Source organism: Simochromis diagramma, unplaced genomic scaffold (genome assembly GCF_900408965.1).
Source record: "Simochromis diagramma unplaced genomic scaffold, fSimDia1.1 OVJJ01000421.1, whole genome shotgun sequence".
NCBI lineage: Eukaryota > Metazoa > Chordata > Actinopteri > Cichliformes > Cichlidae > Simochromis > Simochromis diagramma.
In genome coordinates this window covers 2206749-2225837 of record NW_024387250.1, presented here as the reverse complement: position 1 = coordinate 2225837, position 19089 = coordinate 2206749, and the positions used below count along the sequence as shown (strand labels likewise).

The 19089-nt window shown below is 40.6% G+C and overlaps 1 protein-coding gene across 10 annotated transcripts in view; it reads left to right on the top strand.

Annotated features, from left to right (window-relative positions):
• Window positions 1-19089, top strand: part of adgrb3 (adhesion G protein-coupled receptor B3) — a 116400-nt gene that overhangs the window by 87497 nt on the left and 9814 nt on the right. For all 10 annotated transcript variants that reach the window (XM_040001491.1, XM_040001489.1, XM_040001490.1 and 7 more), the window contains 4 exons: window positions 7721-7847; window positions 8841-8944; window positions 9084-9186; window positions 17669-17819. In XM_040001491.1, the coding sequence (XP_039857425.1) occupies window positions 7721-7847; window positions 8841-8944; window positions 9084-9186; window positions 17669-17819 (485 nt within the window). The remainder of the gene's footprint in view (window positions 1-7720; window positions 7848-8840; window positions 8945-9083; window positions 9187-17668; window positions 17820-19089) is intronic.

Sequence of the window (19089 nt, the reverse complement as noted above, 5' to 3'; positions counted from 1 at the left end):
AGAGAAATATAAACAAACACCACACACTGAGTTCTAAAATATCCAATATCTTTTTTAAATTTACTCTTCCGGTCTCCAGGTCCACAGCACTGAGTGTAAACATATCAGATGCATACACTTTTATTACTTTTTCAAATGTCAATATTTTTTTTCTTTTTTTCTTTCAAATAACCTCGAAATTACCAATATCCCACCACTGTGCCAAGGGAACAATAAAAAGTGCAACCCAGTGACTTCAGATCAGTTAACATCCCTGTTGTGGTCAAAAATAAATATTTAGGGAGAATTAATCTGCCTGACAACTCACTTCACCTTATCCCTAGCTTTCATGAACAACATTTTAACTATATATATATTACTCCATCTTAGAATATCTTAGAAGTGATATGTCACTGTGAGGTTATTTTACAGTTCTGACTTGTCTCTTTCTAATGCTACGATATAAAAACAAACTAGTTGTAAAACTAGGCGGTTTTCTTCCTTACTGCCCCCAAACTTGTAGAAAAAATAAAAATGCAGAATGACGTTCCAAGCTAGTTCTGGCCTTTTGACGTTGCCTTGCAATTAACTGCTTTTAAAAATCCTCTGATGCTTGGGAAGCAGTGCATGGAAAGCCATATGAGTGTCTTTTTGACATTTTAATCGCAGATGCTTCAGGACCCTTTCTCGGATTATCAAACAGAGTCTTGTGGAAGCTAAACATCAAACGGCTGAGAACATTTGCAGATCCTTAAATAAGGATTCACAAGTCAGCATCTTGGCCCTTCATTAAGACATCTTTAAAACAGAGAATTTCACTGCCTTTTATTTCACCCTCAATGTTATTTTATTGTTTAATGTGTTTACTCTAAGCAAGACAATGAAGTACGAAATTATTGTTATTTAAATATTAAATAATGACTTTCTAGTCAAATATATTGATGGATAAAGTCTTTTTTCCTAGCATGCAAAGACACGTGTTTGACACAAGTTTCGAATAAAACAAAAATAAAGTATAGCAAGGACTCGAGCAGTAAAACGTGTTTTAAACAATTATGTGTAAAAACAAAACAAAACCGCTGATTACAACGGAAAGCGCTTTCAAGTCTCGTCTTTAGCTTTTACTGAAAATTATGCACCTCGTTAGTTTTATCTGGCATTTCTAAGTGCTGCACAATTCTTAGCAAGAATTTACCGGGAGCACTCCACTTCCTGAGAAATTAAACCGTTTTAATCATTTAGATGTTAACGTGTGAAAGCAGCTGTCACTGCTTCGAGTTCTACAAACATCTGGAGAAGCTGAATTTGAGCCAAAAAGGCTGCACCCTACACTCTCCAACTGCTCCAAATCCTATGAATCAAGAGAAACCTCTGCAACAGCAACATTTGCTTTCCATTTGGACATTAAAAAAAACCCCAGCATCTTCTTGGCGGTGTGTCTAAGTGTTGAATCAAAATGTATCTACTACAGGAACAAAGAAGATGCCGCCATCCACAAGTTTGTCTGTGTGGTTCAGTGGTAGTCGTTTACTCCATGAGCTGGGTGGAAGCTGGGACGGAGTTCATGCAACCACGCCTAACCTAGTTTTTGAATATAACATTAAATCTGTGACAAGTCAAACAGTAACATTACTGCTAAGAGAGAATTTACATTTACTAATAAATTTGATAAGCATTGCTTTCATTTTAGTTATGCCTGGTTTCATGTGAATAATGCTGTATCTGTTCACTTCAGTCATGTCCACGGTCAACTCTACCTGCAGCATAATGCCATGTAAAACTCAAAATCACGTCTCACTTTATCTTTCAGCTAATGCGGTATTTGATTTTAGGTTTTGGGGTTTTTTGGGGGGTATTTTTTCTTTGTTGTTGTTGTTTTGAAGAACTCTCCAATGGTTTCCCCTGTTTGACGTCAATCTTATTTGACATTTTCATATCTGTGATCAGCAGCTGTCAAGCTTTTTCACAGCATAGGACCACAAAGAGACACATTCGCTCCATAGACTCGCACTTCATCAGATTTAGTCTCAGGGACCCATGTGGAAAGATTTATGTCAATTTCCGAGGGCTGCTTTTGAGTGGAAACTGTTGACAGTGCAGATGTAGAGACAATAATGGTGAAAGCGCCTTTATGTCTGGTGGCTGAAATCAAAAGGATGGCACCAGGCGAGAAGTGACAGTGTGAGTGATGTTTAATAATTCTAATTGTAAGCTTTAGTCAAACAAGGGCTCATAGTGGACTGATAACGACTCTTAACTATGAATTAGTTCACAATAAAAGGTATTTTTGCATTTGTGCATGGGCCAGAGGTTGGGGTAATGCACATGTACACACAGTGAAGTATGGCATGCAATACTAATGCACCAGCCCCTTGCAGGCGATAATTCTCTGATACTTTATGCATGCAGGAATTCTATCTGACTCCATTATTATTTAACTTAGATAATAGATGTATTTTTATATTCGTATAGATGACCAAAGAAAACTTGTGTACTTTCAATTATGGCTGTCTGAACTTACAGTTCGCAACACAATTTAAAGTTACCAGTCACATAAAGTTTAAATATTGGTATTTAATACCAAACATTGGACAGTAGATGCAGTGCAGTACAGTGCAGACAGTAGTGGATGCACTAAAGGTCAACTAAACTGAGGATAACAGGCAGGCCATTAAGCCAAGCTCAGCCGGATATGCTGGTAGATCACCTGATAACAGCTCATCTCAGTTCAAATGATACACTTTTAGGCATCCAATTGTCAAATCTCATAGGGAGGTCTCATAGGCTGCATAGAGTTGCTGCATCTTCAAACCACTTTGCACCACCACCCCTCCACCTTCATGCTGTCTCTGACTTAATCAGTTTTCTGTCTGTCACTCATGCATGCTGTTTTGTACTGAGTGCTTTCCATCAATCCATGCACTTTTTTAACCACGTATCCAGTTTAGGACCACAGGGATGTCTGGAGCCTATCCTAGCAGGCAAATGACAAAAGGTGGGGTAGACCCTGGACAGGTTGTGACTCCCAGAAGAACCAGACTGACAAATAAAAATGTTTGCTAATGAAAAAAAAAGTCTCTCTGTTACTACAGTGACCCTAATGAACTGTAGTGATGCTTGTTCCTTGGTGTATTTTATTAAACAGATACACGATACATCTTTCATTTGTATGCACCTGTAGGGCTAGTCACACCCTCACTAATAAATACAGATGTCACGTTATCTTGTTTGTCTGCCTCGTTTTGAAGGGTCTTGTCCCACTCAGGGAATGTTAGGGATTAATCAGATTTCCCTGATACACAAGAATATGCGCTCATTTTTCTTTTCTCTTCACTCAGTTAACACACACAATGTGGCCCACAGGCTGATATAAATTGCCCATCATCAAGAGATCCAAGATGGATGGAATCATTTCCCAGCATTGCCCCCTCCCTCCTCTGCCTGCCATTGTGTGTCAGTCTTTCAAGACTTTATAAAATTGCCTTAAGTGCATAGCCTAAGGCACGCTTTAAGCTCCCATCTCGGTGTCTGCCTAATCTAATGTGGGCATGCAAGGAATTTAAAGGTTTTTGCATCCCTAGAGAAACATACGGTTAGCCCTGCTTATGTGCAGTGTGACAAGTGAGGTTAAACAACTGCAGCTATGGTCATGTAGCGTATACAGCAGCGCCACCATGTTGGCTTAAAAATAATGATACAGATTTACTGTTTGACTTATGCTGTAAGTATAATGTCTAAACATGTGGGTAAGGTGTACATTTAGTGACAGGATGTGCAGAGGGGCTCAGTCTTTCAAAGTTAAGTTGTGGTTTAGCAAGACTCAAAGGTTTAAATACTGAATGTGCTTAAAACTTTGTGAGCTTTCTTTGTAACTCTTGCTGTCACTTATCTTGCGGCTTGACACCGAACTGCGTAAAAACCGGAGCCCCATCAAGTTCTGTCAGAAATTTTAAGTCCTGTAAGTTTTGATGTAAAGTTGTCAATAGATCACTGCGTGGATATAAAGTGGTCAGCAGTTGGTGTGTGATGAATGTCATGTCATCAGTCTTACTGTGGTCAAAAATGTCACTTTCTCTTGGGGTTGTTTTATATTCTTGGGCCACCGAGCCCCAATAAGGTCAGGCAACACATCAAACGTGGCATACATAAATCCCCAGGCAGGGATTGTTCTCCTGTCAGCTTCCCCCCGGCACAGAGGATAAGCAAACATCTAACAAGTCAAAAGTTAGAAACAGATCATGCCAAGGATTGAGTTTTCACCAGGGGAGAGATGGATTCATCCCAAAGTTACAAAGCATCACACATTGTGTCAGTCTGTCACGTCAAAAGAAAGCCTGCATTGGAAAGTAGGTTGTATTGGATCGTGACAATCAGTTTGAGTATGTAATAGCACCCTACTTGTTACCTTATGGTACCTCATCACTCTCCTACAGGAATTACCCAAAGTGCTGAAAAGTGTGCACTATTGTTATAAAATATGTGCACAGCAGTTTTGTCACGTTAAAAGATTCTTTTCTAACCTTTACTCTGCAGCTGTGCAAAGATGTACTGACTCCAGTGTTGTGAAGAAGTGTTTGCCTTTCCTGATTTCTTAGTTTTGCATATTTGTCACACTTACATGTTTATCTTGTAATATTAGATAAAGATAACCTGAGTAAATACAAAGTTTTTAAATCATGATTTCATGTATTAAGGGGAAAAAAGCTATTTGAACCTACCTGGCACTGTTAAAAAAAACAATTGCCACATCTCCCCAACCCCACTCCCTTTGTTAAATCATTAATTTAATGGAATTTACCACAATTTTTGGAAAGCTGAGTTGAATTTAAGCAGCCACACCCAGACCTGCTGAATCAAGAAGTCACTTTAGAACCTCTCTGACAAAGTGAAGTAGGTTAAAAGATCTCAAAAAGCAACACATCATGCCATGAGCTAAAGGAACTTAAGAACAAATAAGAAAAAAAGTCACATCAACCTTGGAAGGGTTCCTAAGGCATTGGGACTTCATCAAACGATGGTGAGAGTCATTTTCCACAAAAAGAGAGAACTAGGAACAGTGTTGAGGCTTCCGAGGAGTGTTCGGACTATCAAAATCACTCCAAGAGTGCATCAATGACTCATACACGAGGTCCAAAACAACGCAGAAAAGCATCTAAAGAACTGCAGGCCTCACTTGCCTCAATTAAGGTCAGCATTTATGATTCAACAATTAAAAAAAGAGACTGGGCAAAGGTGGCATCCACAGGAGAGCTCCAAGGAGAAAACCACTGCTGACGATCCCCAGAACTTCTGGAGAAATAATCTGTGGATTGACAAGACAACAGTCAAGTATGGTGATGGTGGTAATGTGGTATGTGATGGTAATGTGATGGTCTGAGGCTGCTTTGTTGTGTCAGGACATGAATGACTTGTTGTAATTGATGGATCGATGAATTCTGCTCTCTACTAGAAATCCTGAAGGAGAATGCCCAGCCACAAGTTTGTTCCCTGAAACTCAAGTACACTTGGATTATAGAGGATGATAATGATCTGAATACCAAATGCTTGATTGCAGTTGTTGCTGCCAAGGGTGGCACAACTAGATATTAGATTTAGGAGGTAATTATATTTTCGCACAGGGCCAGTTTGGTTTGAATAGCATTTTTTCCCCCTTAATAAATAAAATTATCATTGAAAACTGCATTTTGTTCTTGCTTAAGTTTCCTTTGTCTAATGTTAAAATTTGTTTGATGATCTTAAACATTTAAGTGTGACAAATAAGCAAAAAGAAAGTCGTGGTGATATTGCGTACAGTTTCTCACTGGGTTCATATAGCTGTAAATAGATTTGCACTTGCTTAAACCAACATTAATCTTAATGTTGAAACTGGAACATCTGGAGAGCCACACACCTGTACAGACAAAAAAATGATGGAAAGTCCAACATGCAATTTCAACATTGAACTACTTCTGCAATCATCAGCAGTGCGGTATCATAAAATCCTTCTCAGCTATCATATGACTCCTATTCCGGGGCTAAACTTGCTCCATATTTCACCCACAGGTGCTTCTTTGGTGACTTGTAGACATGTTGTTTATTTGCTTCAAACGTTCATTTTGCACCAGTTTTGAAGAAATTAATGTTTCTGATATGACCAATTCGTAGAGGTTCTGCTGTATGTATAAATACATATAGTTTAATTTATTTATAAACTGTGATTCAAATTTATAACTAAACTTTTTTAAGAACTGCTGATGCTAGCTTAATGAGTGGGTCATTCGCTTTTTTCACTTTTATCCTTTCTTTCTTTTTCTTTTGGTTTTTGTCTTAATTGGTTTATGTTTTTTATTTTAGCATGCTCTGCTGAAAAGCACATATCAGTTGTGTACACAGAATGGTCACAGCCCAGTTAAGAAGAGAAGCAAAAGGGGGAGGATATCCGTTTATCGTTTCATTGCTGTGCACACACAAACAACCCACAGTGTCTGTTGGCCCTGGCTGGAAATTTGCAACTGGCTCCATGGTCTCTTCCAGGAATAATAAATATTTCTGCCACATTGATCAAATGACAAAGCAGGATTAGCTCGCACAGCAGCCACTGCCCGCTTAAACAAATCAAAAGCCAGTACGTCTTATATTGTCTTGAATCACTAGTATGCATCTTTTTCCCTTTTTTTCTTCTTCTTGGCTTTATAAAATTAGTAGTAGGGTGAGCAGAGCGCCTTGCAGGACAACAGGTGTTTGCTAGTGACGGCACGAAGCTAAAAGTCAGGTTGGGTGTTGCGGCAAAGGCTGTGTTCAGAATAAAGCCTCGGTGATATTTAATCAGCAAGGATGGTATTTCTGAAGGCACAAAATGAGTCGGGGGTGAATGACAAATGGAAGAGAGACGCTCCTTTCATTTCACCTACTAGTGGTGTGAAGTGGGGACTGGCTGCAACCATTTGCGCTGCCTCCGCGGGGTGGTATTAGTTCTGCGGTGTTTTTTTAGGGGAGCGCTTCACGCCGGGGAGCGACAACTTTCGTGTAAAATGACTTTCAGGAATGACCCAAAAGCATCCTTTATTCCCGTCATATCACTAGACTCGAAGCCGAATAAGCAAACCTTGCGACGGCGTGCGTTTATTTTTTCACTGCATCTGCCTCCCCCCCTCACACCAGCAGAGAGGAACAGAGTATCAATCTGATGCTGTCCACCGTTTCCAGGGTGAAAATCCCCCTAAGGAAGCATTCAAAAGCTGCTAATTAAAACAGCTGAGGGGGGGAAAAATCAGCCGAAAGTGGGGGGGTAAAAAAGGACAGGATAACCGGGGGGGGGGAAGAGGATTATAGTCGTTTGGAAAAGATCTCTAGAAGAATATAAAGCACGCAGAGAGGCAAACAGGTAAATATAAAGGCTTTTAACTTGTGCGTGAAGAGGAAATAACGCTGTTTTCTGTATCACTCGACTCGTTGGTATTTATCTGCGTATAGCGAATCAATCAGCACCGGTCTGCTTGGACAGCTCCGTGCGTCCTCCCCCTCCTCCGTCTCTGCCTCTCTATCTGCTCCAGCTGAAATGCTGCTCGTAGCCACACCAGAGCCGTGTCGATTAGTCTGTTCGCTTTTTTTCTTCTTCTTTCTCTCTATGAAACAATCTCTCCAGCTCTCGAGTCATATTAGTAATAATTAAATAAAAACGCCGAAGCGATGTCGAGAAGTCCTGTGAAGTCGTGTCACCGCTGGAATTAAACCTCTAATTGCCTCTGCCTCCTCCTTGCAGGAACGATTCTTGGGGAGCCTGGTCCACAAAAGGATGTAAAACGGTGCTTACAGATGCATCCCATACAAAATGCTTATGTGATCGTGTATCTACCTTCGCCATTTTGGCTCAGCAACCAAGAGAAATAGTAAGTAGGCTATTGATTTGCTATTCGATGTGGGTTTCATGAGCTCATGTAAAGGAGAAAGGCTCCCTGTTCGTGTGTGTATGTGTGTGTCTGTGTGTGTGTGTGCTGGTGAGAATGAAAATTGAATCTTCGTGTGTGCTAATCCTGTTAAATAGTAATACAGTGGTAAAGGGGAGATTGTGGGGGGGAGTATTTTCTAGTTTGGGCATAGACTTAGATAGATAGATTGTGTATGGGCATGCAGAGGGGGAGGGTGTGTGCGTGCTGGTGCTTGTCTTTAAGTGTCTCCTCATCAATCATGTTAGGGAAGAGATAAAGATAAAGTTTACCTTTTTTGAGTGCTGTTTTCTTTACTGACCTGTCCACACAAAAAAGCTGACAAATTCTTGCAGGTGAGATCTTTAAACTGTGTTTTGAGCACAATTGTGTGTTGCAATTAGACTGGGGTAAAGGAAGCAGGAGCCTGTAATTTCCTGAAAAGATAAAGTAATTAAATCTGAGAACATGCAGTACTTACACTGTGGCCTTCCTCTCTGTCAGGCCTAAATCCTACAGCATCATTTTTCTTGCAGCAAAGTGCTTATTTTGTCTAGCTTTGATTTACTGAATATGGTTTATAATATGGGAAACTGCATTAGTGTATGTGAAGGAAGCCTCGGCGGCTGGCCCGCGATTGGCCGGCCTCCTTGACTTCCGAGTGTGACTGAGAAAACACAGCGTAAAACAAAAACATTGGTTATAATTACTTCCACTGTTTATTCTCCTGCAACATGATCTCCTGGAAAGTTTTATGCATGTATCTAAACAAGCTTCAAGCCCACACATGCAACTAAAACCTCAAAGTAAATTAAGTCTCACTGTGGACTATTCATATTGGTGGTGGTGGTTGTTTTGATTGCTTCCCTCTCTGGCCAATAATAAAGATTTACTGTCCTGCATGAACCACATCCAGCCTCCCACTGACTGGTTCGTCTTGCTCTGTCATCCCTACAGACCATGGAGTACTCAGGGGTCCCATCTGTGACATTGATAGTTGGCTGTGGCTTGTCTTGCCTCGCCTTGATCACATTGGCAGTGATCTACGCAGTGCTATGGAGGTAACTGCAACACTTTAAGTGCATACATTTCAACCAAACAATAATAATAATTCTCAGTTGTTATGTGATGTTTCATAATCTGGTAAAAGTTCTGGTAAAACTTAAAGTCTGGTTAATTCTCTTCCCTTGTTTTTTTTAGATATATCCGCTCTGAGCGATCCATCATCCTGCTCAACTTCTGCTTATCTATAGTCTGCTCAAACATATTGATCCTTGTTGGGCAAACACAGACCCACAATGTGGTAAGTGCAATTTAATGATTTATTGGGCACAGATTCCAAAGTGTGGAGGTGCATGGGTTAGAAAGATCCAAATGACACCACGCTCACCTACACCAGCTTTAACACAGCCCTGCCTTCTTAATTTTCATTCTGGCATTTCTTTGAGCTCAACAGGTAATAGTTTACCATGCAGAATTATGCAGAGCTGTGCATATTATCATGTAGAATGTAATGAGGTATTGAGGATGAAAAGATATGCTACAAATGCTCCATCATATTCACCTGTTCCCAGTCAGCTGGAGAGGTGTTAGTCAAATTTGCTCATCTTTAAGGCAGAGATTTGAATCAATAATCAGTCCCATTCTTCATCTGCCAACTCTTATCTTCAAAATAGCACCTTTTGAACTCCAGATTTCTTTAAAGAATATCTTTTTTAAAGAATCTAGTAGTTAGCATTTTGCTGTGTTCAAGTAAATTACTCGTTTTCTTTTAGGTCTCACAGAAGCCTTTTATATTCATTCCAAATGGAAAATAATGTGTGTCTAATGCCTCCTTAAGATGCAGACCTACTCTGCCTTGGCTTAGAACCATACATATTACTCTGGTGAAACTTGAGACAACCCCCAATCTGTTGGCACTGAAACTACAGTGATATTCAGACACAGTTAAAAGTGCAAAGCAATAAAAGAATTAACATAAAAGACTGTCGGGACCTTCTATATATTATAGAGTCCCTTAAAAAGTCAAGATAGGTTGTCAGCAAGTAGTGTAAGAGCAGAAAGGCAGACATTTTGCACACCAGCACACATGGTGCATGGGTCAAACGCAGGAAATTAGCATTCTGTCCTGCTAAGACTGAATGTGGATTTGGCATTGCTGCAGTGACTCAAAAGCATCGCGGAGAGATAGCAAATCTTTTTTTTTTTCTTCAGATATCAACAAGAGCTGAATTTCTGATCAAGTCACGGCAGGATTCGAAAACCCAGCTGCTGCTGGAGAAGCGCTTCCAGTAAAATGCGTCGTTTCCTTCCTCCTGCTTTGTCACTGGCCAGCGAACAAGTAGCTAATGTAAAAGATTGTTTGGCAAAAAAGTAGTTAGGATTTACAAGCTGCCCACACAGATGCCCTTCTCGGTCATTTGGCAGCACTACAGTGTGACACATTGTCTGATTACAGGCATTTTATTGTGTAACCACTTTCTCGGTATATCTTTACCTTTTGCGAGACACACACGGCTTTTTGTCCCTCGTCTCATTATTCCTCAGTGTTTCTCGTATTCGCTTCCATTTTGTTTTTGTTTGTTTGTTTGTTTGTTTTGTTTTTTCAGCTCATTAATAAGGCACATCTGGATATTCTCATATTGCAGCAGTCAAAGATTTTAGAATCTAAATCACAGACAAAAATCCTTTTAAAATGCTTGTAAAAACAAAAGAAATGTGTCAAAAGAAAGGAGTTAGGGGGTGTTTTGTCATTAGAAGTATTGCTGGTGCGGTATAACATGAGTACTGACTTGCCACTCTTACCTTCTAGTACTTTAGGACCAGATGGGCCAACTAGTGGTTCTTACTACTCATAAATCAAAATACTCCTTGTTAATTTTCCCGAGTTCATCGAAAATGGAAACATGGACAACAAATGAATAAGGAAACTAATCTAATAAGAATCTACAGGATAAATTATGGACAAAAATGTGCTAGTTGTTAGCATCGTGACGCGAACCCGAGCTGGTTCCTTACAAACAGTCTCGTAAAATAACAAAAACAGCATCCGCACATAACAAGTTCATCTGTTTCCCTGCTGGCCCTCGCATCTCTGGCACACTTTAGTAGCCAAGACGCTGAATCCACAAAGCTTCAGGGCATTTTTTAAAGCTGAGCTGATTTGAAGCCCTGTCAGATTTAATCAGGGCTTCAGCCATCTCCTGTCTTGATTGTAAGGACCACCACTTAACATGGAATACTCACTCGGCTTGCCTCTAATAGGATGTCTGTCTATGAAATCTGTAAAGAGATTAGGTGTTTTTCCCCCCCGAAAATCCACTGACATACTGAAGATGTAATTTCAGCATCTGTTAGACTGACTCAACAAGCTACCTTGTCAGACTCACGGGGATCAAAATAAGCAGTGCTGACAGATTTGTTTGGAACGGACCAACACTACTGTTATTAATACTGAACTTTGAAGCTACACAAATCTGGATCAAGGTTGTTGGTGTACTTGAACCCACAGAATTGTAACCTGGCTTTGAAATTCCTCTTAGTTTCACTGAAATTTTCAGCAGCTTTAAACTTATTGTTTTGTCTGGTTCAGTTTTTATGATCCGTTTTCTCCATTAGTAAACAGGTGTTTTTGTATAAAGCAGAAGCAAGTGGCTGCTGAGCTAAACTATAGATTCTGCTTTCAGTAAGTGACTAGAAAAACCACCCAAAGATTCATTACTTGCAGATTTTGCCTCATTCTTACATTAGCAGATTTAGAATTTTGAGCCAAGCACGCTATTATCAAACTGCTGTTGTGGCTTCTGTGCATAAACAAAAAACTAATTAAGTTATTGCCGTCATTGTTTTTGTCTGGTCTTCATGAGCAAGAGAATCAGGAAAAAAATCCAAGGTTAAATTATCTTTACTTCTAAAGCAAGCACACAAAAAGCACAAATGTGCTTATTTACCATGGCCTCGAGAACCAAAACTAGATTTAATTGGACACCTCAAAACTCAGCTAGCCGAGTACTGTCGTCAAGAGTAGTAAAATGTATTTATTCAAGTGCAGCTGCGCTGTAGATAAAACTTCCCAAACAATGCAATTATTACTAGTGTCCCTTTGCTCTGTATTGAACACTCTGTTGTAACAATATTTGAGAAAATGCTCATCTGTTTGATCAGACATTCTGTAGAAGCCGGTGTTTGAGTGATAGGCCACCAAGAGGAGAAAACAGTCCCTGTGTGGGTTTAATTGCCATGCTGCCTGACACAGCCTCACTTGTTTTTCCTCCATCTCCTGTAAGAAGTGCACATAATTGGCTCCACTGTTTGTGGATTCCGAGTTGCTCATCATCTAATAGAAATCATCTTTTTGCTATGGAGGTGTCCTCTGGGAGCAGGAAGACAGTGAATCACCTTTGCCTGTGTATGCTTTTCCTTTGTCCTCTGTTTCTGTTGATCCTGGTTTATAGAAAGACAAACAAAGACAAGCAGGAGCTGTTGGCTTTGCCTGGGAAGATGCAATTAGAGAGTCTTGGAGCTAGAGAGGCCGTTCCACTAAAATGCTCTTACTATGAAATACATAAGGCAGATGGGGTCAAGGTGTCATAAGTCTGCTGAAATGAGAACCAGTTTATAGCTTTATCTTCATTTTAAATCTCCTGATGTTACAAGTTATCACAAGTGAATTGCTGGCAGTCACTCCCTTTGTGACATTACAGTGTTTATACACTTTGATCTGCGACAGCATTGCAGATGCTTGCCTGGCTTATTTGATGTTTGCTTTGAGAGGGGATTTTTTTCTAAACTCCTACTGCCTGTTCCCACTGTCACAGGCAAGTCAGAGGCATTTCAGCAGAGTTAGGGAGGTTTTCCTTACATATAGATATTGGATAGGTGACAGATTTTGATATGAAATGGCCATTGCATGTCCTCTGAAAGTTTCAGGTGGATTGTAACGATGGTTGTCATGATGAAGAGCCAGACAGAGATTTTTTGTTTTTTTAATGGTGGTTATAGTCCTTTATTGATGCTGCTTAGCAACAGCAGCAACTTAATTGGGCTCCACACTGAATTAGTGCTCTGTGATTTAGGGTTAAAGTCAACCCTCCATGAAGTGATTCACTCATCACCCACTGGTCATTAGTAGCCATTTGAGGCTCACTGTCCTTATGTCACCCTGCTTTTGTATATTGCTCACCTTGCAGTGTGCCAGTCAACTTATTCTTTGCACCCATTGATTGTTACTTACCTCAGAGTTGAAGTTACTGTAACTTGGTTCATGGTCACTTTGCATCAATAGCAATTATTTCCTTTCATGTCTTCAATTTGCTGAGTTTTATTGCAATCCACATTTGCTTTTTGCCATATTATCGCTTGTCTCTTAATGCGTGTACAGCCCTTTGAGAAATGTTTACACCACTTAAAAGGAATACAGTTAAAGATGGTCATCTACCTCGATGCTTCCTTTAAAGTGTTTATCAAGCATTAGTTAATGTTACCAATGCACTTATGTGAGTCTGCATGCATGAAAGCATTGAATGTTGATGATTCATCTTCAGCATTTGATGATGAAGGCCTCACAAGGCCTCACAAGCCACAATCTCTGATTTGTGGCCCGTCACGCAGCGACAAGTGTCAGGTGTCAGTCTGTAGCTTCATGTGACCGGATTCCTGTGAAAATCACTTGTAGGCTTGTGCTCCTTCACCTGAGATGGAAACATATGTTTAGGGTTCAGGACGGGAAATTGCCACAATGACTGTCCCCTGTTAATACAAAGCCTAAGTCGCCGCTGTTACCAGGCAACATTACATGATCCTGAATACAGATCATAAAAGTCAGTGTGACATCATCAGTGCTGCATAGCAACAGTAACCAGGAGATTCAAAGCCGATGACAGTCGGTAGTCTTTGCCGCTGATCTAAAGGCACTCTGAGGATACTGTTGTGGCTTCTCGGGGGCTGATTTCATGTTGTCAGCACCTCATCATAAACAGCATCGCTGAGAAAGCAGCACTTTGTTTAGAATCTTTCTTTGTGTTGCGTGAACTGACGCCAACACTGACGCTAACAGGAGCGTGACAGTGAGGTCAAGAATGGTGACAGGCACACATTATCACTGTACTTTTACTCTTTCTGTGCAGCAACATGAAGGAAACCATGAAATGAGACCACCCCTCATCCATCCATTCTCTTCCATTTATCCTTATCAGGGTCACAGGGGGGCAGAAGCCTAACTCAGCCATCATAGGGCGAGAGGCAGAGTACATTTCAGATAAGTCACCATCACAGGACCAACTCATAGAGGCAGACAACCATTCAAACTCACATTATTCCTCATCCAAATGACCTTAAATTCAACACTGCACTTACTCGGATCCTCAGCAGTGCACGTCAAGTTTGAAGTAGACAGGATAAACAGATAGATCCCTGAGATGTGCAGCATTATTTTGACAGAGTAGTTAAAAATAATGGGCTTTAGGAATTGGAAGAATTAAGCTTTTTTGCCATTTACTACCATTAAAACATGCATAATATATGCACTTAGTCATCGTTTATTAAACATAATCAAGGGTCCATGCACCAAATATTCGACATACAATAACTGCAACACACAATAGCACATAGTTTCAGCACACTACAGGCTTCATCTCCTTAGGATGAGGTGCACGGAAGTGGGATTTGGTTCATCCTCTTCAATCCAGTTCAAGGTTTCACTTTAACTAAATTGATGTCACACAGAGTAGAAAGTGACTAAATCAACATGCTGCTCATTCCTACATACTTGGCAGGAATCCTCTGATTATGTTGGAGAGAATAACTGGATGTACTGTTTAGAGCCTTGGGAGTGTTATATATTGAGATAAAGTAGGCAGAAGTAGAATTGTTATCGGGATGAGCTCACTTCAGGTTCATGTGAGGCACATCCACAGACCAGGAAGTAGAAGTAGCCATTTTCTGGCTGTAGTGGCAAAGTCAATACATTTTTTTCGGCGTTCCTCTGCGGTTCAACAACTCTTTGCCACTACCACTTTTGTTGTTTGGAGTTTTTTAACGTCCTCCACCCAAGCACCCACTGTGTAACGCACTGGGGCGCTTGCTGCTTGATTCAGAAGGAGGGTGCTTCAGTCAAAATAACCACCAGCCTCCTCCTCCTACAGTGATTCAGCACAGTTGGGAAGATAAAAGCAATGTTATATAGTCCAGTTCAGATTGTTCTACAGCATTTTAAATAATGTTGTAGGTCTCTGCTGCGAAAACACAGTGAGTAATCTATTTCTTCAGGTTTCATTAAAATTTAGAGTTTTAACCTGACAGTGTATGACTTTGAGTATTCTCATAAAACCAGTTAATGAACCTATAAATAATGGAAATAACCAAATATTGAATATTAATTGGACCCTGAAAACAATTTCATCAGCAACAGTAGTGTGAACAAGTAATAACATAATAGAAAGTTATGTATGAATAATATGTCACTGCTCTTTTTTACTTTGTGGCTTTGAAGGTAGAAGTGTCAGAGGCCTTTTAGTCAGAGTTTAGGCAGGACACATTAATGCTTCAAATGTCCTGTCCTCATCTTAAACTGTCACTGCTGAACAGGCTTGAAGCATACCCCATCACCACCTACCCTTACCTCAGCGTCTATTAGCTCTGCGATGTTTTAATGTTGGTCCCTTCCTCGGTTCCTCTGTTTCCATGGATACCGACACAGTGTACTCAGCATCTCAGAGCATTTGCCTTTTTAAAGGGCAACGTGAACTCTGGGTTTCAGCCTCGTTTCTGTATGGCTGCCTTCCTTCAACTGATGCCATCGTAATATCCTCATAGTGTGGCTTCCTCTCTCTTCAAATGCACAGCTTTCATTTTGGAGGACTAATGAGGCTGGACGGCACAGGCATCCAAGTGAACCATGAAGCATAGTGGTTGCATATGACCCGTTTCCAGGAAACAAGGCAGGCTCTATTTTCAGCACCTTGGACAGCACATGAGCAACAGCAACGCTAGAATTAGCTTTGGGTGCAAGTCTACAAGCTGTCTAGCTACTGTATGGTTTCCCATTTCCCTTTTGTCTCCTTCACAAAATCAGCATGTGAAATTGCTGGAGGTTTTTTTTGGTCACGTACTCCATCCAGTAATGATCACTGCCAGTAACAATCATAGTGCATGCTAACATGTGGATATAGGTTACTAAATTTAAAAAATCCATATTGAAAGGTCAGAATTTGTCAAAAGTGGGCAGTTTATCAAAGATTTATAGCGCAGCATGTTTGTGATTTCTAAAACGGCACCTGTAATTACCACACGAGCAGGTGGCAATGCGTCATGGGAGTGTCATGTGTTTTGATTGTTGTGGGTTTCTTTCTTCTTTCTTTTTTTTCCCCTGTTGCTTCGATACTACCGTCTGCAGCATTAGCCACAAGTGTATTGAATCCACCTAAACCTCACAAAAACAAAATAGTTTTCCTTCACCATTTATAGTAACATAAATACTATACGTGTTTACGGATTTTAAAGCTTTTAAAGTTGCGGTTGGGTTGCTTTGTTTCCAGTTAGACTCTGTGGAAAAAGCAAAAGTTTCCAGAAATGATTGTCACACTTGCAGGTACATTTAGGCTGACATTTTAGCACTTAATGAAATGTGTAAATGAACACACTGCTGATTATTTAACAGTTGGAACCTGCCAAAACTGACTAATATTCTACTTCGGTGCTTTGGTTTATTTTGCTACATTAGCAGAGCATTATTTTACCAGCAGCTCTTTTTTGCAACCAGTAATGAAATTCCTTTAACTTCCTTAATCCACAGTGACTGGTGAATTAAAAAAATATCCAAAAGCATTTAAGTATCTAAGAAAATGACAAATACATACTGCACCTGAATGCATCCTACATGAATTTTCCGCTTGAATGCACATTTATGTAATTAATATCCCTCGTGGGTGTAGTTTAACAGAATTTCCCACTTCCCGGGAATAAGGTAATGCAGGATTATTGTCTCGCATAAACCCCGTGAGCACTACAGGGGATAGATGGATTTAGTGCGCCTTTCACAGTGGGGATGAAAAAGTGTATGGGAGATCTCACAGCATGGTGTACACTCCCCCGGACGAGATGATGCACTTCAATCTTTTGCGTCTTTGTACAGTATTACTCAGTTTACCAAATCTTCACAGTGCAAACAATCTGAACAAAAAGAAAAAAAAAGCTTAATCTCTTCTCGCTCACAAATGTCAGCATGTAATGACAAGATTCTCAAGGATACTTCTTCATTTCTAATCCTCTTCTAAACGATCCCATTTGGACCGTGGGACAAAGATGGACAAACTAATGAAGCTGAAAAGTGGCATCAATCCAATGTGCTGCCTCCGACACATGCGTTCTCTAACGTTTAAGCAGTGTTGTGGTTTTTGTTGCCCCTGCTGTCTGTGTAAAACAGTTGACCTTGGTTCACATGGCTCCAGGTTGGATCGTCTGCATACTAATGAGGTTTAGTGTGGAGGAATGCTACGCTGTGTTTTTTTTGTGTTGGCTAGACTGGCTTTGATCTAAACTACTATCGCTGACTCTGTTGGTGCAAGGCAGACTTTCCCTGAGCTGCACAGGATACTAATGGATGGTCTGTGTTGTTCGTATGGCCGGAATGATTCAAGGAAATGAGGGATTATCAATAGAATTGATGCATCTCCGTAGGAAGCCTGTTGCTTCAAAGGAATCTATATTTATTAGCTGTTAGTAAACTGCATTTCTTTTAAATATGAAGCTCTGCCTCTGTCTGACACGTTTTGTTCTCCATCCAATAGAGCGTCTGCATCATGACAACAGCCTTCCTGCACTTCTTCTTCCTGGCGTCGTTCTGCTGGGTCCTAACAGAGGCCTGGCAGTCCTACATGGCAGTGACAGGAAAGGTTCGGACCAGGCTCATCCGTAAGCGCTTTCTGTGTCTGGGTTGGGGTAAGTAAAGCAGCATGTTTCTCTAAACCTCTCCATTATCTCCCATCATCCCAGCAGCTGCCATTTTCTCACAATATCTCTGGCCGCGGTGTCTTTCCAAGTAACTGCACCGTCTTTTTCTATTCATCCTCTCCGTGGGACAGCTAGATCCTCATCCTGTCAGGCGCTTTTGTTGTGATGCTTTTTCCAGTCAAGCTCTCTAAGGGCTGGGTAAATGGACCAGTCATGAGCAGTGTGTGGGGGAAGGACAGACTGGTGCGGCTCTTCAATTGCAGGTTACAATGACCTTATGTCTGATAAAGAGGGTCTGAGCCAGGCATTCACACTGCAGCAGAATACATTTCATCTGAAACCCTCTGATGTACAGTTTAGAAGAAGGAAATGTTTGCAGAGGCAAAATGCACTGAATGCAACTAGTACAGCATATGTATCATCTTTCTTTACAGATTTTAATCATAAGCACCATACAAATATCAATAAATACACGCGGGCGATAGATCTGCATCAAAACCTACAAGATTTCCCTTCATTTGATAACTGCCAGTATCAATCCCTGTCCAAACAGCCTTTTCTTACAAAAATCTCTCCTAAAAAAAAAAAAAATCAATTTGATTATGAAAGAGCCCACACTCATTCTTCTTGTTACCTAGCAACAAACAAGGCTCTCTTAGTCATTGCAGTGCCATGGCTTGCAAAAAAAATGGACAAAGCCTGTTCTGCAATCACACAGATTTCTAAAAAAGTACTAATATACATTTTGACAAATAAATGAGATTGTGTCGTCCCACAGTGATGTTGCATTGCAGTACAGATTACTCTATTCGTTTACTCATGCCACAACAAGAACATAATTCTTTAATCCTCTACAGATTACGACCTTATTCAAACAAAACACTGATCTAAAAGAGACAAGCAGCACAGAGTGCCTGTGGTCTCTTAATTCACCTGTTTGAAGCGCAGTGTCTCCACCAGATTGTTGCCTGCACTGTGATTTACGACATGCTTGCGAACACCCAGCACTCTATGCCTCTCCGGCACTGCAGAGAAGCACTGGATGGCAACTGGGTCTTCGGCTCGTGCCTCCAGGAAACTGATTACATCAATAGCACCTGCTTGCGCTGCTTGGAGAGGGATAGTGTTAATATTCCAAGTACATAGTAGCAAGAACCGAATCAATTACACCAATCTATAATGAGGAGACGTACAGCCAAATCCCTTCTTGTAAAAGGTGTGGAAGGTGGAGACGTGTTGTACAGTACAGTGATGAAAT